The sequence below is a fragment of the Mustela nigripes genome, chromosome 2 (genome assembly GCF_022355385.1).
Source record: "Mustela nigripes isolate SB6536 chromosome 2, MUSNIG.SB6536, whole genome shotgun sequence".
NCBI lineage: Eukaryota > Metazoa > Chordata > Mammalia > Carnivora > Mustelidae > Mustela > Mustela nigripes.
Window position 1 is genome coordinate 108890325 of NC_081558.1, and position 26905 is coordinate 108917229.

Below are 26905 nucleotides of genomic sequence, written 5' to 3' on the forward strand. Positions count from 1 at the left end.
GAGAGCTTCAGACTGTCCTCAAAGACCCAGACTGCCCAGCAAGGAAGCCAGAAAGCCTCTGTGCCAGCAGCTTGTAGATCTCCACTGTGGCTTTCGTATCATTTCTAAATATATGCAATAGATCTCATCAACCAATCAGCTAACTAAGAAAGGGGCCAGATAAACAGAAGCAAAACACAAAATTGTACAATTGTCAAGAAAACCCCAGCTATGACAGAGGAAAGAGGGCCCGACGAATGAGAAAACCGAATAAGGACACATTTTTTCCAGGCCCATGAGTAAGTGGTCGTGACCTTGAGAGTCGACTTCCTAATCTTCCTCAAAAGACTCCACAGGACCACATTCATTAATGTTATTAGAAAGTGTCCTGAGGAAGAGAAGGCCTGCGTCGGGAAAGAGGTTATGGGACGATGTGAATGTGTTGCTAATGACAGGAGAATGACCCCCAAATGTGAGGGGCTTGCCCTAGGAAGAGGGAATGAACTGTTCCGTGTCCATTGCCCTCTCCATATTACCCCCTCTCTGCAGACTGGCAAAGATACAGAGGACTGCTCTAGAGAGAACCTTGGACTGTCACACCTGGGGAGCTTTAAGACAGGCTCTGTTCTAATGAGCAGACTGAAAAGCTCCAAGGCATTCAGCAATTTGTCCACTGTAACACATCTTGCTCATGTATAGGCCAGGGAAGTCTACCTTAGGATCCTTCCTCTTTCCAATACACATATTCTGCAGCTGAGTCAACGTTCTTAGTATCAGAGCCGCACAAAGATGTGACAGATCAGCCCCCAGGGCAGCCTGTAGGCAGAAACAAGGCTGGAGGACAGCTGGATTAACTGATACCCATTCCTGCATTAGGAGAGGGGGATAAACAAGCCCTTCTTAAGGTCCCACCAAATCCTGGGATTCTGCAGTTTTGATAGAAGAGAACGGATGGCCCCGACATGAGGCTGTGAGAACAGATTCCAAAGGGGACTGGCAGGCTCGAGGGAACAAAGCAGACCGCCTACTTGTGGAAGTCCTCAATGCAGTGAATGAGGCCACCAGCATCCACGGTGAATGGGATCCCATCAAGGCTGCGGTGGCACATCACACAGGTAAAGCAGTGAGGATGATAGGCCTTCCCGGTGGCTCGCAGAATCCTCTCCATGATGGGCTTGGAGCACACGCTGCACTGCTCCAGGGTATTCTGGGGAGGGAAAGAGACAAGCCAGTGTCAGGTTGCAACTTGCTGTGTTCCATGCATGTAGTCCCTTATAGCATGACTAGCACCTTACAGACACACTGGTTCGTGTGCCTATCACAGTACCTGGAAGAAGGCAGAGTGTGTAACAAGGAAACACATGAAATAGATCGAGTGTCTTTTTTTAAATTCACGCATGGAGGTGGTGGCAAAGGATTGTGGCAGGTGGTGGCAGGGAGGTGGTTCTAGGATTTAGAACACACGTCTTCTGACTTCTCTCCCTTTTCTACCACTACTGCAGGGTTGATGGCAAATGTTCCTGTGAAGGCACAGAGAGTAAGTATTTCTGGGTTTGCTGCAGCATTTCAGTTCTGCTGTCATAGGGTGAAAGCAGCTGCAAACAGTACTAAGCAGATGGGCATGACCGTGTTCCAATAAAACTTTATTTACAAAAGCAGGCTGGAGTTAGCTCACAGCTGCAGTTTCTGGACCCCTGAACTACATAACCCAGGTTCTCCTCTGGAAGAACACATAACTATTCTGAAACCCGATTAGTCATCAAAAACCTGGCAGGGTCACCAAGGACCTTAAGATTTTAGAGTGGTCTGCCTGATGACGGACATACAGAGCATGCCGGGTGCAGAGCCCCATCAGAGCTCATCATCAATGAGGCTACTGATTATTTTAAGCCTTGATTCAAACACCACCTCCAAGTTCAGTGTTGTGAACTCTTGATAGAAATGTTGAATCTAGAGAGGCTCCTGTTATGATAAGTGAATTAGGATAGTCAACTTCTCTGGCTTAAAAAAATATGCTGAACTTTAAAAATGAAAAACAAAAATGCTCCCACAAAAGGATACCACATATTGAGTCAGGACTCTAAAAGATTGATAAAATTTGCTATTAACTTTCTATCCTCCCCTAGAATCCCATGCTGTCTTACCAAACAACTATGTTTCCCAGGTAATATGCTATGTTCCAAGTGAGATGTCTGGACTGATGGGGAGTTTACAATCCAGAATAAACCTGAGATGGGGGTCTGATGAGAAAGATGCAGAACTGGAACTGCCCTCTCACCACAAGAACCTTTAAATGCCTGTAGGCATCAGTGCTGACGTCTCCACCACAGCAACAGTCTCTGACTGGCTTGCTTCCTTGTTTGCATCTCTCCTCCTATAACACTGTAACTCCTATAACACTAGAACTCCCTATCCCCAAAATGATTTTTGGTTTCCTTTCTAAAACACAGATGTGACCAAGTCACATGGCTGCTACCAAAAACTTCTATGGCTCTACAATGTGAAAAGCCCTCATTCCTCAACTGACATCCAACCTCCGTTTCTAGGGTCAGGTTTTCCTAATGTCTCAGACTGCTCTACTCTTATTCAATCTGTGCACAGGCTAATGCCAAGTATGAACCACAGTTTGTCATTTTGCCCTTTCAAGGTACAGATCAGAAGGTAACTTGCCAGTGAAGCCTTCCTGGATGCCTTCATTTGCAATCAACACCTTCTTCCTCTATCCTTCCCAAGCACTTAATTAAAACTGCTTATAGCATTACAGTGTCCGCTGTATTAAAATTATTTGTGGGGCGCCTGGATGGCTCAGTCAGTGAAGCTTTTGTCCTTGGCTCAGGTCATGATACCAGGGTCCGGGGATTGAGTTCCCCTTTGCTTCTCCCTCTGCCTGCTGCTCTCCCCTGCTTGTGCTTGCTCAGTCTCTCTCTCTGACAAATAGATAAATGAAGTCTTAAAAAAGTTATTTGCACATTTGTGCAAACTAATTTCTTTAAGGGAAGGGGCCATGTCTTTCTTTTTAAAGTTTAACATTTTAACTCCAGGGTAGTTAACATAGTGTTATATTAGTTTCAGGCGTACAATATAGTGATTCAATGATTCTATCACAGTGATTCTATATCACGCAGTGCTCATCATGATAAGGGAATTCTTTTTTTTTTTTTTTTAAGATTTTATTTATTTATTTGACAGGCAGAGATCACAATTAGGCAGAGAGGCAGGCAGAGAGAGAGAAGAAAATGGGCTTCCTGCTGAGCAGAGCGCCCGATGCAGGGCTCGATCCCAGGACCCTGGGATCATGACCTGAGCCGAAGGCAGAGGCTTAACCCACTGAGCCACCCAGGTGCCCCAATAAGTGAATTCTTAATTCCTGTCACCTATTTCACCCATCCCCCTACCCACCTCACCTCTGGTAGCCATCAGTCTGTTCTCTAGAGTTAAGGGTCTTGTTTCTTGGTTTCTTACTTTCTTTCCCTTTGTTCATTCGCTTCCTTTCTTAAATTCCACATATGGTATTTGTTATTCTTTCACTGTCTTGTGTTGCTTAGTATTATACACTCTAGCTTCATCTATGTTGTTACAAATGGCAAGATTTCATTCCTTTCTTTGTGGCTGAGTAATATTCCAGTGTGTGTGTGTACACCATATCTTTTTTATCCATTCATCTATTGGTGGACTTGGCCGTTGCAAACAATGCTGCAAAAAACATGTGGAATCATATATCCTTTCAAACTGGTATTTTTGTATTTGGGGGGGTAAAAACTCAGTAGTGTGTCACTGGATTTCAGGACAGTTCTTATTTTTAACTTTTTGAGGACCATCTCTACTATTTTCAGTAGTGGCCACACCTGTTTGCATTATAACCAATAATGCACAAGGGTCCCCTTTTCTCCAAATCTTTGCCAATGCGTGTTGTTTTTTGTGTTTTTGATTTTTAGCCAACCTGACAACAATTTAGAATTGCATTTCCCTGATGGTAAGTGATGTTGAGTATCTTTTCTGTTGGCCATCTGGATATATTCTTTGGAGCAATGTCTGTTCTTGCCTTCTGCCCATTTATTAATTGGATTAGTGTGTGTGTGCATTTGTGTGTGTGTTGGATTGTATACTTTGTATATTGGATACTAACCCTTTATTGGATATGTTCATTTGCAAATATCTTCTCATATTTAGTAGGTTGTCTTTTAGTTTTGTTGATTGTTTCCTTCGCTGTGCAGAAGCTTTTTATTGTGATATAGTCCCAATAGCTTATTTTTGCTTTTATTTCCCTTGCCTCAGGAGACACATCTAGAAAAATATTGGTATGGCCAATATCCGAGGAATTACTGCCTATGCTCTCTTCTAGGATTTTTATGGTTTCAGGTCTCACATTAAGGTCTTTAATCGATTTTGAGTGTATTTTTGTGTATTGTGTAAAAAAGTGGTCTAGTTTCATTCTTTTGCATGTAGCAATTTTCCCAATACCATTTGAAGAGAATTTTTGATGAGACTTTTCCCACTGCATATTCCTGCCTTTGAAGAGACTTTGAAGAGACTTTCCCACGACATGTTCCCGCCTATTTGTCAAAGATTAATTGACCGTGTACTTGTGGCTTTGTCTCTGGGCTTTCTATCCTGTTTCACTGATCTATGTGTCTATGTTTTGTGCCGTACCATACTGTTCTGATGACTACAGCTCTGTGGTATAATTTGAAATCTGGAATTGTGATAACTTCAGCTTAGTTTTTTCTTTCTCGAGACTGCTGTTGCTGTTTGGGGTATTCTGTGGTTCCATACAAATTTTAGAATTTTTTATTCTATTTCTGTGAAAAATGCTGTTAGTATTTGGATAGGGATTGTATTAAATCTGTAGATTGCTTTCGGTACTATAGACATTTTAACAATATTTGTTTTTTCAACCCATGAACATGGAATATCTTTCTATTTGTGTTATCTTGAGTTTCTTTCATCAGCGATGTAGTTTACAGAGTACAGGTTTTTTTCTCCTTGGTTAAGTTTATTATTAGGTATTTCATTATTTTTGGTGTAATTGTAAATGGGTTGCTTTCTTAATTTCTCTTTCTGTCCCTTCCTTATTAGTATCTAGAAATGCAATGGATTTCTGCATATTGATTTTGCACCCTGTGGCCTTATGGAATTTATTTTTCAGTTCCAGTAGTGTTTTGGTGGAGTCTTTAGGGTTTTATATGTATGTAGTACCATGTCATCTGCAAGTTGTCAAGGTTTTACTTCTTCCTTACCAATTTGGATGTCTTTACTTTTTCTTGTCTGAGTGCTGTTACTAGAACTTCTAGTACTATGTTGAATAAAAGTGGTGAAAGTAGACATTGTAGTCTTGTTCCTGATCTTAGGGGAAAATTCTCAGGTTTTCTTTTGTTTGTTTGTTTGTTTTTGTTTTTTACCATTCAGTATGATGTTAGCTGTGGGTTTTTCATCTATGGCCTTTACTATATTGAGGTATGTCCCCTCTAAGCCAACTTTTTTGAAGGTGTTTATCATGAATGTTGTACTTTATCAAATGCTTTTTCTGCATCTATCAAAATGACTATATAGTTTTTAACCTTTTTCTTGTTGATGTGCTATATCACATTGATTGATTTGTGAATACTGAAACACCCTTGAAACCCAGGAATAAATTCCACTTGATCATAGTCATGATTTTTTTTTTCATGTATTGTTGGATTTAATTTGCTAATGTTTTGTTGAGGATTTTTACATTTGTGTTCATCAGTGATATTGGTCTGTAGTTTCCTTTTTGGGGGGAGGGTGTCTTCATCTGGTTTTGGTATCAGAGTAATGCAGGCCTCGGAGACCATGTCTTAAGAATGTATTTTGCAGTCTCATATTAACACCCAGTATCCTACCTGGAACAAAACTAACCCTAGGATGAATGTGTGCAAAAAGAATGAATGAAGGAGTATTATTTACATCCTACCCGGGCATTACTGGACCGGTTTGACTCTCCTGACTCTGGAATCCATCCCAAAATGAATTGGTAAATTCATCACCATCTTCTCCTCAAAGCTGTGGTTGCTAGAGGTTCTGAAATTGCTTAGTATGCCTCTGGTCACAGTCTAAACTCATGGAAACTATTAACCTATTTTCTCCCCATTTTGAAGTGGTGAAATTAAAATAGCAGAAGAACATAAGACGAAAGTCTGGAGAAAATGACCCTCTGGACAATGAGGGCCCTGCTTTTTCTCTGTCCTGGTGATCTGAGCTGATGTGGCTGCAAACTGTCTTCCCAGAGCTTGTGTTTTGCTCTTTGTGGCTTTTAACCATTTTTTTTTTTTTTTAAGGCAGCCCTGTAATGGAAGAGAACAAACCAGAGAGTGTTTGACCAGCGAATGTTTTTGTTCGCACTGAGGCCTGGCTGCAAGATTTAGCCCATTTATTCAATACCAGCAGCAGCATATAAGGGTGAGCCAGTTTCTAAGGAAAGACTTTATGGTCTCTGGAAGCATTGTTTAAAGGACAGGTAATCTGCATGTTTATGCTACAAAGGAAGAGCAGTGTAAAAGATACCTAAAGTGAGACAACTATAATACGCCTGCAAATCAGAAAATGAAGGTTTTAGGAATATGGCTGACTGGAAGCTTGGGCTAGCAAATGGTGGAGGAGGACATATAAAACGTCTCTAGCCAGTTCCCTTTACTGAACCTTTCTCCTTTCAGTCTCTAGCTGGTCCACTAGAAGCCATAGACACATCTTCTCTTTGAGGAAGCGTAAAGACTCTTTACCCTTATCATGTTAAGTGTAGTTATCATCTGTCATCATACAAAGTTATTACAGTACTATTGATTCTATTTCCTGGGTTGTACTTTTCATCTCCATGACTTATTTATAACTGGAAGTTTGAATCATTATGTTGTGCACATGAAACTAATATACCATTGTATATCAGCTATACTTAATAACAATAATAATAATAATAATAATCCAAAGGTTATGAACATAGTGATTCAAAGGGGCACATGCACCCCAATGTTTATGTCAGCAATGGCTACAATAGCCAAAATATGAAAAGAACCCAGATGTCCATTGACAGATGAATGGATAAAGAAGATGTGGTATATACATAGACACATATATGTGTATTATATACATATATATACATATATACAATGGAATATTACTCAGCCCTCAAAAAGAATGAACTCTTGCCATTTACAATGATGTGGATAGAAGTAGAAGGTATTATGCTAAGCAAAATAAATCAGTCAGAGAAAGACAAATACCACATGACTTCACTCATATGTGGAATTTCAGAAACAAAACAGAAGAATATAGGGGATGGGAAGGAAAAACAAAGTGAGATGAAATCAGAGATGGAGACAAACCGCAGAGACTCTTAACTTTAGGAAACAAACTGAGGGTTCCTGGAGGGGAGTGGGGTAAGGAGATGGGGTAACTGGGTGATGATCATTAAGGAGGGCCCGTGATGTAATGAGCACTGGTTGTTATATGCAACTGGCGAATCATTAAATTCTACCCCTGAAACAAAGAAAACACTGTATGTTAACTAAATTAAATTTAAAGATATATTTATTTATTTATTTATTACAGAAGAAAGAGAGCGAGCAAGCAAGTGGGGGTAGGGACAGAGGGAGACTCTCCAGCAGACCTCCTGCTGAGCGTGGAGCTGGACGTGGGATGCTGGGCTTGAACACAAGACCTGAAAGATCATGACCTGAGCCAAAACTAAGAGTTGGACACTTAACTGACTAAACCACCTAGGTGTGCCCCCATTGAATTTAAATTAAAAAAAAAATAGATGCACTCTCTAATAAATAGATAGGTAGATAGTAAAGGACTTTCACAATGTTAGAGAGGAAGGAATAAGGAATTCCTCTAGTCTAGGTCTCTGATTTCACAGGTGAAAAACAGACCCAGAGCACTAATACAGTTGGATGTGAGTCACGGAGTTCATTAGGGACAGAGGAGAGACAAGTACCCCAGATTCCTCCCTCACTCAGATATGGATCTGATGAATTAATTGTGTTGCCATAGGGAGGGAAAGCTGCTAGATGAAGAATATGGACCATTCATTAACATCCACTCTATGGGTCCTTGGGTAAATCTTTTCTTCTCCCTAGACCTCAGTTTTCTCAACTGCAAAACAATGATTAATTCTAACTACAATTGTATTGCTCTGTGATAGATCAGAATTAACAACAGCAGGGAAAGAACAACGTTTCCATTACTAGAGGTATACTAGAAACAACTGGGTGACCTCTGGTCTGAAGTTTGGAAGGAGGGTTCATGTGTTAGAAACCTGGACTGTATAAAATCTTTACTATGTCTTAACCACTTGAAATGACTAGTGGTAAAATTTCAAACATGACAGAGAAAGATCTTTGTGTCTTCTTATAGGTTATTTTATAACCAAACCAAAAGATGCCCTCTCTGCATAAACACAAGGCTTTTCTAAAGTCAGTTAAGATGAAATGGCTAATAAATAAAACAGTTTTTAAGGAAACAGAAAAAGAAATATGTCTCCAAGCAAATAAGTGAAAGAAGGACATCTGTAAGTATGTCTACTCGATGCATCTTGTGTGTGGTGTAGGGGTGTCACGGCGGACTGGGCGGGGGTTTAGGAAGGAAGAACATACTCCAGCTTAAGAGCCATCCAGATCCATAGAGTGTTTTATGACCTGGCTCTGGATCCATCTCAGCTTCTCTCTCTAATGGACCCCACCTTCCAGCTGCCACTCCGAGTTTTTTGCCACTTCTTTAATAAGCTGTGTTCTTTCACAAGCCCAGAACAGCGCACATCCTTCTTTGCCTAAAGAATACTTATTCATTCTTCAAAGTTAAGCTCAAATGTCACCTCCTCTGCAAAACACTTCTTATTCTCCCTCTGCTGTACCCTGAGCAAAATAAGTCACTTCTACTCCCATAGGACTACATGATGCTTCTCTGATGACACCCATATAATGTACTCGGATTCATCATTCATGTCAACCTCTGCTACCAAACTGTGAGCATCCTACTCTCACTGCACAGAGCCACAGTCCTAGGTAGAGCTTCCTAGGAAATAGATTCTGAAACAGAGATTTACACATGGGAAATTAGTGAGGAGTGTCTTTGAGATCAGCACCTGTAGGAGAGTGCAGGAAGCCCCTGAGCAGAGGAAGAAGCTGGACTGCGATGCAGTCACAGCAAAGGCATCTCATAGTTCCCTGGAGAACTCTGGAGTTAGGATGGTTCTGCACATTTGTCCTTCCTTGACGCAAGAGGGTAGGACCTTTATACCCCCTGCATCTACCAGTCAATGGATACTGGAGACTCTCGAGGAGGAGGAGTGATCTTGGGTGAAGGGGTTCCCTCCAAGTTATCAGAGAAGGAACTCCGCAACCAACGGTTAGCAGTGGGGAAGGAAAGCCTCAGTCCTGAAGAAGGATCCGAGCCATGTACTACCACATCCACACCATAACCATCCTTGCCCGGGACCTTGATATTTCCTGATGCACCGTCGGCAACTGCTGACCAGTTATGAAGCACCTTACAGCTGAAGCTGAATGGAGAGTCTAGGTTTCTTTGCTTTTTCAAAAATTCTAGGTACTGTTTGAGGTTTTTTTTTAGAGTCTTTAGAAAATGTCTTAGGCAGTTACTCCAATGAAGGTATGGTTAAAGGGAGATGTGAGAGTAGCAGAAGAAAACAAGAAAGCTACCAAAAGGCACAGCTTATAAACTTTGCTCAAGTGATGGCAATACAATTGTGCTTAAAAGCAAGAAGTTAAGTGAAAATAAAAATAAAAGTCACAAACAAAATCTTGTACACGAAACTCCCAAATGTAACTGTTTTTAAATTAGAGATACAATCTGGTTGTATCTTTTCTATCCTTGGGTACTGTATAAATAACTTGTCTAATTCACAGGCAGAAGAGCTAGAAGAATCATCTGAATATAAATGAAGCATATAGGTAACAGGAGCATTAGCTACTAGTTAGATGATAGGGAAAATAGTTCTAAAATTTACATATTGCATAGGTGTGTACACATGTTCAATGGTGAGTATTTCAAATCAAGGCACATAACTATTGGAAGGTTCGGAAGACTAAAGTGTTGCCATTTAGAAATGTTAAAATTTTCATTTCATAAAATTAAAATGTGATCTTATATTCAATCTTTATTGTTTTTTTAGGTACAAAAGCAGTTTTGAAACAGAAAAGACTCTTGGAAAAAAATGAGGGTGATATCTCATTTCTAGATACACTTTTGGTCTCGTTGGGATAAGAATAACAAGGAAAAAGAAGAGTTCAAAGATACTAGGCCTTTAGAGGTGACTCTTGCCCAGGAGTTTGAACTCCCCTCTCTTGCCTGCCTCTCCCATAATCCATCACTCCAGGCAACAGTTACCAGGGAAGCACACCCAGAACAGTCCCAGATCCCTTCTGGATGAAGAACAGGAAAGGATCGTGCCTGTGGGGGTTCCACACTGTGCAGTTTAAAAACCACGATTCTAGTCCAACTATCCGATTCTAGACACCAAGGCACAGAGAGGGAAACACCTAGTAGTAGATTTGGGGTTAGAAGACTGGTCTCCTAATTCTCCCTCCAGTAGCTAATCCCTGCCCCAACACACTATATGTAGTTCATATTTCAGAAGACACATTCTGTATCACAAATAAAAGGCATTCAGGCAGGTTACTTAAACGTTACCCACATACACAGAAAGAGAGGAAATATGTCAAGATCTTAACACAGTTTGTCTCTTGCCAACTTCATTGGTTCCCATAGGGTAAGACAGTAAACTCACTGTTGCATCCCCAGCATCTACAACAGTATCCTTGCATAAAATTGCTGCTCCCCAAATACTGGTGAGATGATGACTCAATACACTCTAGATATGTACTTTACATAAAATAAAAGGATACTATTTAACGATGCAAAACAATTATCAGTAGGCAGGCTAAGACACAGGGTGCCTCATTGGCTTCCAAGGGTACCACATTTAGGGGGGTGACAGGGTCAGGGGCTTCCATAGTTCCTGAGTGGTCATCTTGGGTTAGGAGAAGCCCCATCCACCAATGCCAGTATGCTGACTGAATACCATACTTTCCCCCATAGGCCATGATGTAAAGAAGGTCATGAAGCACAGCAGAAGTGTTGCTGTTCTCAATGGGATAGTGGTATGGTGTAGTAAGGGGAGAAGAGGGCTATGACTCAGCACATCTCCGCGGAAATGCCAGAGTGATACTACTGAAACTCCAAGAATTATATTCCCTACCTTAATTGTGTACTTTAATTTTTTATTTTTTTTAAATATTCATTTATTTGACATACAGAGATCACAAGTAGGCAGAGAGGCAGGCAAAGAGAGAGGAAGGGAAGCAGGCTCCCCGCTGAGCAGAGAGCCCGATGTGGGGCTCGATCCCAGGACCCTGGGATCATGACCTGAGCTGAAGGCAGAGGCTTTAACCCACTGGAGCCACCCAGGAGCACCTTTAATTTTTTCTTGATGTTGATAATCAGGAAGACTTCCCAAATGATGGCAGTGTTCTGGGTTTCCCAGTAAATGAAGATATCATGTTACCTTGGTAGTTCTCCTAATAGGCTACAGTACAACACTTCCCTACGGTTCTGCCTCCCAGTGGGGAGGTTTTTGACTTTCCAAGTATCCTTCACCTATATGTATATCTTTTTTATTTTTTCTTTGGGTAAAGATTTATTTATTATTTTGGGGGTGGCGCACGAGCAGGAGGGGCATAGGAGAGGGAGAGAATCTCAAGCAGACTCCACGTGCAGTGTGGAGCCCAGTGTGGGGTTCAATTTCATGACTGCTGAAATCATAACCTGGGCTGAAACCAAGAGTAGGACCCTTAACTGACTGAGCCATCCAGGTGCCCCCACCTATATCTATGTTTTAATCTAATTCTGTATCTGTATCTAATATGTGCTTAGAAACAGATTGAGAATAATAATGCTAAGACCAGTGTCATCCGATGTCTTTGACTGTGATTTTTGAATCAGAATCAACATTCCTATTCTATAGATGAGAATTCTAATTTTTAAAGACAGAAAAACTCCCAAGTCAATTTATTAGATGGCATAAAACCCCTATAATGTGTTTTCTTTTGAGGTTACTACACACACACACACACACACACAGAAGTGACAACTATGAAACATGGAGCTGGAAATTTAGTAAAAGAACTCAACCTTCTTATTTTTTGTCCATTTCCGCTAATTTTTTTGAGCACAACTCTGTGCACCCAGTGCCAGTATTACCTCAGCTTTCCTATCAATCCCCTTTAAAGAAACTTCTTGTATGATTTTCTGATGAGCAGAGCAGCCAGCCTTCCCACTTAATTTAGCATTGCAGAAAGCCTAAAGAGGGGAACAAAATGTTCAGCATCCTGGCAGGTACAGAAGCAGAGAGAACAAAGATACCATCCCTGCCCTCAGAGGTTCCCAATGTGGTGGGAGGAGCAGACACTTCTATAAATAACTGACTAAAGGCAAAGGGCAGAACACATTGCTATTATGGAGGAATGAGTAATGTGTGATGGAAACACAGAGGAGAGAGTAATTACTTCTGAGTGGTGAAGGAAAAGGCAGCATGATGGTGGTGGGTGATGCTGGGAACCCAACTGGGTGGGATTTGAGTTGGCTCTTGAAAAAAAAAAAGCCACTATAACACTCTTTGGAATTAAAGTTGTGTTATAAGGAAAGTCTTCATTATCTAAGTCCCAGGTCTGCCTCCACGGAAATGAAATTCATTTCCCAGGAAGAGTTTGTGACAGACCCAGTGTATTGAGCAGCACTGGTGAAGGAAAACTCAACCCTGTCAGACACCAAAATCTGTGTCAGACTAACATCAATAAAGGACATGCAGGACTATTCATTTAGAATTTAGAAAATAAATTCTTACAAAGTTTTCTGTGTGTATTTGGACTAAATAAACTGGATTTAAAATTAAGTATGTCCTCACACAAGAAAAAGGGCTGACAGAAAGGACAAAAAGATCAGAACAATTAAGTCACTTTACTCAGTTTTGCCCTGAGCCACAAGTCACATCTCCACAAAGTAAATAAAGCCCTGTTGCTTATTCTGAAGCATTCACTTTGGGATGATGATATGAGCTTTAGGAAATTAAAAAAAAAAAAAAAAAGTCCCATTAAAGGACATTTAGTTTATCTATACCTCAAGGCCTAGAGATGTGGTATTTTACCTTCAGCTGCGCAGCTCTTGTAGTACGCTAGCTTTCCCTAAACACTTGGCTTGAATGTCTCATAACCCTGGAGGCGTAGGATGAAGGCAGAGGGGGCGGAGCCCTGATGAGTGTGCCAGACCTTCATGCCAGGAGCAAAATTAAAAGATCACACGGCACTCCTTGGAGACTATTGTGAGAGGGGGGTAAAAAAGAACAGAATTCCTTTCCTTCCCAGCCAAGTCAGATCACAGATTTGCCTTTACAGCACCTTCAAGGTACAGTCTGTCGGGACTTGTCATCTCAGGAACCAGAACAGAGAGTCAGAACACAGAGTCTGTCATATGCAGTGAGAGAAGTGGTGAAGATTTGAGAAACCTGGGCTGGGAAGACCAGGCAGTGGTCCTGACCTTGTTGGCCTTCTGTTTCCTCCTCTACTTAAGAGGGAAAGTGTCTACAGTGCGGTTCTGGGAGCACCAAGTGAGATCCATGTATGAAAGGAAGTGTCCAGTGCCTGCTATATTCTAATGAGTTTTGTGTTCATCCTCCTTACAGATTCTAAGGCATGCTTTGATCACTTAGCTGAATTACCATATCTAAGCACTACATTTCAATTTTTTTTCTAACTTGTCCTTCACCATCAATTCTTCTATACATTATAAAAGAATTTCATATCTCTACTTTAAAAATATGGATTATTTAAGGAATCCTGTGTATGACACTCTGGGACAACTCAATAATGTAATATCAAATAAGCTTCTAGATTCCTAAGAGATTGTTCCCCTGCTTCCTAGGAACTTTGTGGGAACATTATTCTTACTTCTATGTAAGCATTATTATACCTCAAACCTATACATTTCTCAGTCCTTCTTAAAAGTTAAGAGTTATTTTACACTCCCCAAACAAAAACTGACAGCTTGCCTGGGTTGAGTTTTCAAAGTTTACAAAGTATGTGTTAGAGGGTAGAATGGTAGAACTCTTGATTTGGTTATTTGCTGCATGACTATTAATGTGCTTGAATTTGAACTAAGATCCTCTAAGTTCAAAGATAAAGTTGCTCATTCTTCTACTTCACACTGTCCCCTGATTTTCTCCTAAGTATCTCTATCTAGTTCATGTAATGCCAATTACACTGAATACAGTTGCAACTCTCTAGCAAACTGCTGTACCACAGCCTTTTTAAGTACATAGTTTGCTTGGGCTTGAAAAAAATTATGAAAATCATCTCATTCCACTCTCTCCCCTCAGACAGTAGGACACTGCATTCAAGGAAGCCAAATGCCTAACGTTGTAAACTAAGGAAAGAGCTGAGTTCAGGGCCCAGTTGCCCTAGTTCTGTATGGTACTCTTTCCCAGACCTCGTGGGGGAACGTTTTGGAGTACCAAAACTTGTCTTTGGTGTTCTGGCCCTTGTTAGCAATAAGAACATGAAAACTAATATTGGTTAGCTATTGACAAAATTACTTAAATCCAAATGAAAAATCATTAGCAGAGTATATGACATAACTTGAATTTTCGCCATTGTCAAAATGTGGTCATCTCACATTGGTAAGAATGGGGGCCCTCTGGCCAATGACTCGGAGGGCTAATCCTGTTCTAGGCCATGGCATGATGACTTAGGTTAACTTTTCATAATTCCTGCTACTTGCAACTTGTAAATAGAGGTTATGCATGGAACTCAGATAGGTTCCACCGAGGTAGTCAATTTCCTTAGTAACTGGAATTTCACAGTTTCTTGAACAAAACTCCATCTGAGTGTCAATTTTTCATCTATTAGAATGGGATACTGATTATTGGTCTATCTTAAAGAATCTTGGTAATTAAATGAGATAAGACATGTAAAATGCACTCTTAAGAATGTCAAGATTAACTATAGAGAACAAACTATACTGAGAGTTACCAGAACGGACATGGGTCAAGGGATGGGGGACACAGGTGATGGGGATTAAAGAGGGCACTTACCATGATGAGCACTGAGTACTGTACAGAACTGTCAGATCACAGTACTGTACACCTGAAACTAATATAGCACTGCATGTTAACTCTGTTGGGATTAAAATTAAAAAAAAAAATTAAAAAAGAATGTAAAGAGATGTAAAGATATTGTTATAAAGTTCTTTTCTCCAGGCAAAATTACTGTTCTGTGTGAGGACTGACCAGAATTATTGGCTCTTTAGTCTCTGACTAGTCAACGGAGCCTACTTTCCATTGCTCTTACTACAGAGAGAAGACAATATGAGATGTAGACGTAGACATCCTTAATCCCACATACTGTGTTTTGGAAAATCCAGTGTGCTTTTTTTTCCTTTTTTCTTTTGTTTTCAACAGACATTTTGTGTTGTTCTATTTTTCTTTCATTTACATATGTGGGACACCTAATAAGTGCCGGAACAGGTACATATTATATATTTCGAGTGTGCATGCACAAGTCTCATGTATGGCGTAGTTTGTCACAGGCTCTTCAACTAAGCCCCTGTGAGGCGCCATCTTGACTACCCTCAATTTACAGTGGACAGGAGGCCTCCATGGGGAAAACAATTTCATTCTAGATCACAACACTAACCCGAGCACTATTTGAAACTAGGACTATTGAAGTAGATGTTTATGGAACCCCTGCACAATATGGTGACATATAAATGACCCCAAGGCATAGGCTGTGCCTAGTTTTGGAAGCCTAGCCACTGGCAGTGAGGCTTGTGGAAAGGATTTTCTTCTGTTAGCCTAAATTCCTATACCTTTAAGATAAGAGTCTTTATTAGGGAGACCTCTTGGTCTCCTGAAGCTCTGTGATTGGTTTGAGGACCCAAGAGAAGTTTCAGCAGGGCAGCACTCTTTGTCTTATTCACTGCTTCAGCCCCAGTTCACTGCAAAATGGCTGGCACACAGTAGAAGCTCAATAAATATTTAATTAAGGAAATGAATCAGTGGTTCGGAAGGAATATTCCAAAGATTCATCCAATAGCACTGACTTCCATAGACCTACCCGAAATTCCATAACCATCTTCAGATGGCCTTCCATCACCACCCTATTTGTAGCCCCCTCTCCTGAGCCAGACTCTATCTCATTGCCTTTCTACTTTCTTTATACCCTTATCACTGCCTGATACCACCCCCAGCATCTAGTTGCTGACACACTTATTGTTCATTTCCCCACAAGTGTCTTTGAGACACAACAACATTCACGGTCTTGGAGCAGTGCTGAACACACACCAACCACCTAAAATATGTTGGTTGAATGAAAGAAGTAAATGACATTAATCTATTATCTAAGGTCTCTTCCAACTCTTGGTTCTTTGAGTCAATCTCAGCAAAAGTATTTCTCTAAAAAAAAAAAAATAGTGCTACAATTTCCACTTAAAAAACCCCATATGATCTGACGTTAATTATACAACACTGGTAGGACAATCTCTTTAACTTGCAGCATTTGTCAACTGTGGGTAACTGACCCATCTAGGGGCCAAACCTAAAACCAGGGGTTTAAGTAATGATATTTTCAGCCACATGCATACATAATAATGACTGCCTGCCTGCACAATTCAGGTCAGAATTAAATCCATTGTGAATCATCCATTAGAGTTGGGATCTGCAAGCAGAGACTAGAAATGTTCCCAATACCATTCTGCTCACGTGCTGCCTCCTTTCAGAGTTGCCTGAAACTCAGCTCTGCCAAGATGTTTATTTTCTACCTGGCTTTATGAATTGCAATTACTTCCTAAATTATAACAAGCCACAAGTGGTCTGAGCCAAACAACTGGGGTCACAGAAGGTCTATCCTTGTACTCCTGGGGATGACAGAAAAGCTTGTTTGAACCAAACTTGATCCTCTTTCAAAAGAAAGGGAAAACTTTAAGCCTCTAACTCTTGGGAGTGGCAAAGAGAACAGCCAGAGGGCCATAAGCTAACTTCGATCCTCTAGAGATCAGTTGAACAAATTTGGCAATGATTTGGCTTCTGTTGAAAACAAGCCCTTCTAATTACACTTCTGCCGATGGAAGACAAAAGACAGCACCGTCGCTTAGAAAGGCCATTAATGACATGCCAACATCATGGTTGCGACTGTGTAGTTTCCTTCGGAGCAGAGCACTGTTGACGTGAACTTCAAACGCCTGGCTCTGGAACCCATTCACGAGAACACAGCCTCCTGAAGAGCACAAAGGGAAGTCGGCACAGTGATTTACTTCCCTTAAACTGTATCTTGGCTGTAATATTTTCTGACACCAGAAATAAAATAATTCCATGTTTTGGTTCCTCTCTCTATCCCCAAGGAGGCCAAAGTGGTTTACATTAAGGAGGTATGAAAGGCACAGACAAGAGCACAGGGTTTTCCATTCTGTAACTCCTGAAAGACAAAGGGGACAGAAAATACAGATGTTTTCTCTTCGCTGCTGCAAAAGGGCGGGGGACTAACTCTTCCAGTGTCTCTGGAATGCAAATTTTCTTTCACAGTTTAGCAGTCTTTTTTGGATTTCAGCACAGTGAACTAACACTTTCCTGGATTCCAAGACCTCCAGAGAACCAGATGGAGGGGAGGAATTGGGAAAAAAGAACCCACGCTACTTGAAAAAGGTATGAATTTCTCACTCTGCATCCAGCCAAAAGCTCTGAAAATTAGAAGAGCGAAATCACTTTTGGTTTGTTCAAATGCATGCCATCCTAGAGTTGTTTGTGGTGGGGGAAAAAAAAATGGAAAGTGATATGATGGTTTAGAGTCTGCGTTCAGTTTAAGCTAGGAAGCAAACTTTAACAGAGATGATATGTTTACTATCAAAGACAGGAAATAATGTAGATGGAAGAGATTGCACTAGAGGATCATTCTATAGGCGGGGCTCTAAAGCCAGTGACCATACCCCAGCGCCAGACTCTCTGGCTCGACACTGGAGACCCTTCAGGATATTGTCTCACCTCCCCTTTCCAGGTACCTATCCTGCCATTCCCCCAAGGCAGTCTTCATTCCTGTCAACCCAAGCTTTTGTTCAACCCAACTTCATGCTCCTTGTTCTTGCATGCCTATGCCTATGCCTACGCTCGTGCCCCCGCCTTGAACATTCTTCTTTACAAGTGAGATGGCTCAACATTCAGGGCCATGGGCATGTGACTGTTGCCTCCTTTATTAATCATTTCCCTCCATGTTGGTTTCTTCCCAGCACTGCTCATATCTTCATCATAGCAGGGACCCCCATACAGTGTTTTCTATGCTGTGGAAAATGCTGTCACAAAGTGCGCTTTTCAAGGACCACGACGCCAACCTATATCCCATGCCACATGCTCTTTTTCCAGTGTGACTCTGGTAGTCCACTACAGACAGGTGAGGTCTGGGAGGACATGTGTCATTTGGACATGTGCCATTTTTATCGGGATAAATACTTGGATTCCCTCAGTTTTTTATGGCACATGATTTCATCATCTTGTCCTCCTATTCATCATTCTCTGCACAAGTTCTAGTTTGCCAGGTTGCCTTCGATGTGTGGGGCCTGGAAAGGAACACATCCCACCAAGGACTACTGCATTCCCTGTTTTGCACACTCATCTTTATACGGGTGCGGGGGAAGACTATGTTTACTTTCATGTGGTCCTATTCATTATTACTCATCTTGGGGTCACATGGTCTCCCCTCTAAGTCTCTAGTTTTTTACATGAACATCTGTTAAATTAAATGACCCTCATGTATACTTGTATAGTTAGTTCTTTAAGCTAAGAATAAGATTTGACTTTTGTCTTGCTTATACTCTGTCTTATCAGATTTGGGTCAGGGTTCCAGATAATTCAGGGTTTTCATATTAATGATCATATTTTATAAAATAAAATCCCTCCTGTCCTTTACCTCAAACCAGTAAGTTCAGTTCAGATCAACTTCAAGAGCTACGGTTTTGCTACTGTTGAAAGATGCTTGACATCAGCATGAGCATCACCTTTCCTATATCCCACCAGGCGCCAATCCTATTATTTTGCCCACTAGATATTTTTACTCCATTCATTATTTGCCATCTCTGTCATACTGTTCCAGTATCTCCCACTTAGAGGATGACGACAGCCTCCTAACTGGCCTCTCAGCCTCCCGTTCCCCCACCCCAGTCTATCACTGTTTTTTTACATGAACATCTGTTAAATTAAATGACCCCCCCCATCAGTCTATCACCAGATCAACCTGCCTGTGCCACACCAGCGTACTGGACTCAGCAGTCAGCTTTACAAATGGAAGATTCCTGGGTCACCTCCAGACCTATTTAATCATTATCTCTGGTTCTGGGGCTCAGGCATCCGTAACTTCTAAAAAGTTCGATGACTGTTCCAGAGCATCCGGATCTTTCAGGGTCGGCTGGAATTTGAGTTTTTGTAAAGCACAGAAGAACAAACCACACATCAGAACAGACTGATTATGGGTATCTGGAGGAGAGTCAAGTCAGTTATTTTCTGGGAAGTGAGGTCGCCTTCGAGTTGGAGGAACCCCAAGGGAGGAAGGAGAAAGGAGACAAGACTGACACTTGCAGGACCAGACACCTGTTCTGTACAAGGAATGGTGTGAGGCCCTTTCACGGACACTGTCCCACTTAATTCTTAAAACAATGTCAGCGTGATGATAATATCACTATTTGAGAGAAGAAAAAACTAAGGTTTAGAGTTTTTCTTTATATGCACCTGAAGTCCCAAACTAGCACACAGGAATTAAATGTGGGTTTGCCTGACCACTATTTACGAGGCCTCAGGATTAATAAACACAAACATTTAAAGAAACATATATTTTTAAAGATTTGATCACAAGTAGGTAGAGAGGTGGGGGGGAGGGAAGCAGGCTCCCCGCTCAGCAGAGAGCCCGATGCGGGGCTCGATCCCAGGACCCTGGGATCATGACCTGAGCGGAAGGCAGAGGCTTTAACTCACTGAGCCACCCAGGCGCCACAAAGAAATATTTTATTAATTTATTTGAGAGACAGAGAGAGCAACAGAGATAGTGAGAGAGAGCATGGGTGGGAGGAGAGGGAGAAGCAGGCTCCTTGTTGTCCTTAATCCCAGGACCCTGGGGTCATGACCTGAGTTGAAGGCAGATGCTTAACCCACTGAGCCACTCAGCTGCCCCAATACAAACATCTCCTAAGCAAAAGAGATACATTGTATTTTGTATGGATATACAAGTGATGAATTTGTAAAACTCAAAGCGTTCTTACAGGCTTTGATTGAAGATCACATTTCTATGAGAAAAAACTATGGTATAGTAGAAAGGAGTTTGGAAACACAACACTAGTCCTGGAAATGACATTAAATTGCTGTGATGCCCCTTGATAGTTGTTTCCCTACAGCTGTTCTCCCCTTCTTTCCTTATAACCTCCAAATTTTAGCTAGGTACACAGCTGTTCAGAATATATATTACATTTTCCAGCCTCAGTGCAGCTAAGTTGGGCCATGAGACTGAGTCCTGGCCAAAGGGTTGAAGGTGGAAGGGAAGTGTCATCAGAGGGAATGGGTCTGCCCTCAGTCCACTGAAAAGCAGAAGCCGCCATGCTGACCCCGTGCTGAGCATGGCAGAGGAACACAGTGGAAGACTGGGTCCTTGCCTACCACTTTCCTGGACCCCCTACTTCCCCAGGGAGAGAGAGAAGTGAACATTCCCTTGTTCTGTCACTATTACTGTTTTGTGTCCCTCCGGCTGAACCTAGTCCTCATTAACACACTGGCTTTGTGATTCAAGTCCAGTGATTCCCTTCTCTGTGCCTCTGTTTTCTTAAGTATGTAACAAAGAGGTTGGGCTAAATAACACCAAAGGTCTATTTCAGGTCTCCTATTCTCTAGGACGAAATGGCATGACAGATGGGAAAGATTCGGAACTGCCATCAGGGTCTTGAAGAAAGATCCACGCTCCCATGTTCATGGCAGTACTGTTCACAGTAGGCAACATCTGGAAACAACCCAAGTGTCCACTGACAAAGGAATGGACAAAGAAAATGTAGTATATACCTACAATGGAATACTAAGCAGCCTTAAAAAAGAAAGAAAATTCTGCTATTCACAATAACATAGATGAACCTGGAAGACACGATGTTAGGTAGAATAAGTCAGTCACAGAAGGGTAAATACTACAAGATTCCAATTACATGAGGTATCCAAAATAGTCAAATTTGTAGGAGGAGATAATACAATCATGGTTGCCAGGAGGTGGGGGGAGCAGGGAATGAGGAGTTATTGTTCAATGAGGGTCAAGGTTCAGTTATGCTCCAAGAGTAAGTTCAGAGCTCTGCTATATAATATAATGTCTATAGTTGAGAAACTAGAGTTGTGCACTCAAAAATTTGTTAAGAGGACAGATCTCATGTTAAGTGTTCTTCCTACAACAAAACAAAACAAAGCAACAAAAGGAAACTCTGGGAAGTGTGGGATATGTCTATTATGCCCGTGATAGTGGTATGGCGGGTGTTTGCATATGTCCAAACTAATCCCATTGTACATATTAAATATGTGCCATTCTTTGTAATATCCATTATACCTCCATAAAACTGTTACAAAGTAACAAATGAATTCAAAGTAAACAAATGAATAATCCAGTAATAATATTAAAACAAACACACCAAAACTTCCTTCCTCTAGTAGCTTGGAATGCTGATCTGCTAGTGAATGGTCCTTCCAAGTCTATGATTGCTCCGTCAGTATGCGTATAAACTACTGGACGAGAGGGATCCATCCTGTCTAGAATGCCGGATTGAGCAGCTCTCAAGCCCCTGCCTGTCACTGGATATTCCAATGATACTACCGTCAGCTCAGCCCCTCCTGGAAAAGCGTGAGAGAAGGTATGGGGCTTTCATGGTATCCAGAAGCCTCAACCCAGAGTTTGTTCTGCCTGTATTACTCTATGGTGGGGACACATACCATAGTTAGACTAGACTATAAATCCCCAATGATGAATTGCAATCCCCAACGATGACCATGGAATCTCATGGGGTGAAGAACGGTATCTTGTGATTTATAATCATAAATATTATGACTTATTTAATTGCTAAAACTCCCTATGAGACCAAAACTAGGGGGAAGCAGGTGAGGCACTTAGGTGGCAAAATTTAAGGAGGCACCCTCTCTCTCAGGGTCTTGCAAATGCCTAAGAATCCCCTTCAGTCTGGTTCTCAGGAGTGTTACTTCTATCATCCTAGTACTGCTCCAGCTTCACGTTTTGTATTAACTTGTCCTCCCCTAAGAAATTGCACCCAATGGGTATAACTATATTTGAAATCTACATTTTACCATTACCCATTTGTTTCACATCAGCTGAACTAAGGACGGTCTTCTGCTGTCCCCAGGGTGGAATATCACCCACAGTGATAGGATCAGTCTAGGGATTTCATGCATCCCTTTTCCTTACTTGTTTTCCTGGTTTCAAGAATGGACATTTGCCTGACAGCTCGTTAGAGTTCATGATAAAGTATATGAGACAGACAATGGAAAAAACAAACAAACATACAACTGCTTACATCATAATATCAAGCTCTAAACTTTCAGCACAATGAGGCTACTGACTTACAGGTATATTTTCAACAGGCTTACTGATATTTTCCAAAGACTTGAACTATAAAGGGCCACATTAAGTACAAGACCGTCTTTCCAAAGATCCCTCTTTGTCCTGCGCGTAAGATTTTATGGGATCCTATCCATTTATTATCCAAAATAAAAATCCCAGTTTTTCCTGACTTTTCTGTCTCGCACATCCCTTACTCATTGAAACAATGTGTGCACCATCTCTTGGGTTTTCAGTGTGCCTGGAAGGACAACAACAACATCAGTTCACCAACGATCTTTCTGACACTGGATTTGCTTTACTCCGTAAGCCTCACACTCAAATACAAGATCCAGAAAGACAACATCAATGAGTGGCATGCTTTGTGTAATGAACAGAACCTAATGAACAGTGGGTGGTGAAGGGACTGTGACAGACTGCAGAATGCATGCCCCAGTGGAAGGTAGAAAGAAGGTCCTTCCACATTCTAGTTGGTTGTTGCCAGGCAGAAATTGTGAAGCCTACTTTTTACCCAAAGCTGTAAACGGAGATTTTTAGTGCATTCTCCCAAACTGTCAAAGTCTGCCATTAGTTTAAAATTTTAAAAACATCTTTTGAATATCAAACAAAATACATCTGAGGGTACCTGGTCTAAAAGCTGTCAGTGTGGGACCTCTGTCCAGTGGATCACCTCTTCGATGCTGTCAGAGCATAGTTCCAAAATGAAGAAAGCATCAGATATCTGCAGTGTCTAGAAACCATGAAAAGATCCACCATTCCTAGAAGAGATTTTCAACTCCTTGGCAGCGTGGTAAGAACAGGCACAACCTTGACACTCAACACTGGACACTCAACATTCCTCTTACGTACCCAACATCCCACCCACATCAGAGTGCTACTATTTCCCTCAACATGTCCTACACTTTCCCCGTTGGAACCTCTCTTCCGACACTCTGCCCACTTTATCTCTGACCGGAAACTCCAGACTCTGACCATAGGTACCCTCTTCTCTGACCCCTTCCCTGAGTCAGTCCCTCTCAGGCAGATGGGTTGTTATCTCCTTCTTCATTCACAGAACATTTGCAGGTAGATTCCCGTGGTGTTTGTTACACTGTGTTCTAGTTTGTGTATATGTTTGTCTGCCCCTGCTATTTTGAGCTCCCTGAGAAAGGACCAAGTCTTACCCATCTTCGGCATCTCCTACCACAGTGTCTGGTACAAAATAGTAGGCATGCAATACGTCTTCCCTGGCTAATGGATGACTGAACAGAAGCACAAATTCGAAAAAGCTTTTAAGTGGATTTTGTTGAGGTAAACAGTGTGAATCCTCTTCTGGTTTAGGTGAAACTAGACTTCAAAGAAGAAAGCTGGGTTTCGAACACAAAAGCAAAAGGGAATGGCCTGGATGTCTGGGCAACAACGACAGCCATTCCCCGATCTGAGGTAAGCCACAACCATAAACACTTTGTAGTCATGGAGCATCTTTCTCGGACAAGCTCTCAAGCCCAGTGCAGATATGATCTCCTTCACCTGTGCGTGAGTTAACTTGCTCCAAGGTCACAGTCTGTCTTTGGCAGAAACAACAGACCTGAGCGCTCCCAATTCCCACGTCACTGCTCCGTGTTCCAGAGCAGAAGGTCTCCGTTAATAGTGTTGTCCTTGCCACTGGTATACGGCACATACACCAGAGGAAGTGGATGAAAGAAAGCGGCTGGGAGACCTGCTTAAGTATGCTTCTCACTCATTCATGTTAGATCAAGGAGAAAAAAAAATCACAGCCACTCCACACAGTTACCGGAAGAGGGGACCAGTGCAAAATCCCAGCTAGTAAAGTATCTCCTGCAAGTGAAAATATAGTTTACAGTGCTGACTTGTTTTTAGTGGATCACTAGTCCTCCCTCACGTTCGGAGAATTTTTAATTTCTCTCGAGGTTTTCTACCATCCTCCCCCACGCTGTCTAGGGACAGAGGGATGATTCCCAGATTCTGGGGCTGTCAGAGCCTCCGCGGCAGAATCGGGAGACACATCTCCCCGCGTGGAGGTCTTATCTCTGCAGGGCGGCACAGAACGCTCACGAAATGAACGTTCGGAGCCTGTCCCTCCTGCTCCTTCACGTCACCAGGCCAGTAAAATATGTTCTTCTGGATCGAATCACAATGTGGTCAGATACCAGCAATATAACATGTATGTTTAGACAACATATCTTCTCTGTGCTCCACTTCTGGAAAAGGGAAGTGCTGCGGGATTATATTATAATATAATATAATCACTCTGCGAGTGTGAAAGTTTACACTTTGTTTTGGAAGTTCCGAAGTCAGAGTTTAAAACATCAGGCTTGAAGACTGATGTTACGATGAAAAGAAGCTGAAGGGACAAGTCCAGAGTAATCGCATGACCATCTCTATTGGGTTCCTCCGTTGTGCGCCACAGATTTTACATGGATCATCTGAGATCCTCAAAACAACCTTGAAAAAGAGACATCACAATTCCCAATTCACAAATAAAGAACGGAAAGGCTGAAAGAGGTGAAGTGATTTTCCAAAGCTGTTCAGCTGGAACGTAGGTGGGCCAAGATGAAAAAAATTAGCCTTTCTGAGTCTCTAAGTCCACCTGCTCTTTCCCGCCCACTGGGCTGCAAAGAATATATCCAAGGAGACAGATAATAAAAATGATAGATATTTCCCAAATCCCATTTTTGCTCAGAGATGGAATTTTGCATTTCCCAGTATATATGCATAAATATAGTAATCTCTAAGCTCCCTTGGTACCCCAAATAATTATATTACTGACCTCGGAGAAGTTGGAAAAATATCCTCCTCCACCGTACCACTCCTTTCCGTTTATTTCATGCTAGGGACAGATACTATTTCTTCAACTGAAGCAACGTTTGCCTTTAAAATAAAAAATTCATAGACAGCATTTCCCGGAGGGAGAGGGATTGTGTTTCAAAGGCCTTTTTCTATAAATTGTGAAGACAAGGAGAGGAGGTATTTATAAGTTGAGTTCTACAGTAAAACAGACATTGTCCAATGAATCATATTAGCCCAGGAACAGCTAAAATATAGGTAGGCCAGCACTTTGACTATCTGGTGCCCCCCAAAAGATCACAAAACTAGTATTACAAGTCAGGAGGACCAAACTTGACTCAGTAGTTTAGAAGCTACTACAAGAGAGGTGAGGGAGACAGAAAAAGCAAATTCATAATGTGGTATGCCAAAAAGGACAAGTAAGTATAATAACCCTGATTAGCTTTGCAAAGTAATAGCATGGTAAGCACCTGACAGATGGGTAAACATTTAAGATTCAACACTTTCAGGGAAATCTTTCTTGCAGCAAATGCTTTAGACAACATATCTTCTCTGTGCTCCACTTCTGGAAAAGGGAAGTGCTGCGGGACATGGGAGAGGGGGGTACCGAAGACATTTTCTCGAATGATCTGATGCTTTGGATACCTCACCACACAGAGGCAGAAGAGTGAAACCCGGGGTTGACTGAAAAGGACAAGGTGTCCACAGCCTAGAGGAGCAATTGGAAAGGACCACAGGGTCTCCAAGATGGAGAAGCTGAAGGTTTATCCAGTCCAAACAGACCATTTTATGAATGGAGAAACTGAGGTCCAGGGATGAAGTGGTCATTCCAACTGCTGAACAGGGACAGAGCAGCTGTTTGAACCGGGTCTCTTGGCTCTCTGGCTGGTGTTTCCACTTCCCAGGGATGCCAGTGGGAACAATGGAGGAATACAAAACAAAGGTATCTCCTTCACAGTTCAGGTGGCTGTCAGGGCCCCTCGCGGCAGAAACCTGAGGCCCATGGGTACTGAACAGAAGATGGGTCTGACCCAAGGATTCATTACTTATATCCCCATGTTTTTCACCTTTATAAATTCAGGGCCAAATCCCAAAAGAGGAGAATGGATAAAGTAACGAGAGCTATACTTATCAGAGCAGTGGGATTCTGCTCGGTAACAACAAGGCACAGATCGCTGAGGTGCCAACACAGCAGAAGCATCTCACAAACCTGCATGTGGAAGTCAGAAAAAACATCAACTGGGTGTGATTGCATGTATTGGAATTAAAAGAACAGAGAGAATTTATGGCGAGAGAGGTCAGCAAGTAGTTGATTCTGAGGGTGGCAGGTGGGAATTCGTTGGAAAGCCTCGTGAGGGGAATCTTCTGGAGTAATGTATACAGTTGTCCAATCTCATCACCAGTTTACAGGTTACCCCCAGAGACACTCATGATCTGAGTATTTTACTGCTTGTGAATCATGCCTCCATTGAAAATGAGAAAAAGGCAAG

At 41.8% G+C, this 26905-nt stretch overlaps 1 protein-coding gene across 12 annotated transcripts in view; it reads right to left on the reverse strand.

Moving 5' to 3' along the window:
• Window positions 1–26905, reverse strand: part of LPP (LIM domain containing preferred translocation partner in lipoma) — a 662033-nt gene that overhangs the window by 23524 nt on the left and 611604 nt on the right. For all 12 annotated transcript variants that reach the window (XM_059391302.1, XM_059391292.1, XM_059391291.1 and 9 more), the window contains one exon: window positions 1008–1186. In XM_059391302.1, the coding sequence (XP_059247285.1) occupies window positions 1008–1186 (179 nt within the window). The remainder of the gene's footprint in view (window positions 1–1007; window positions 1187–26905) is intronic.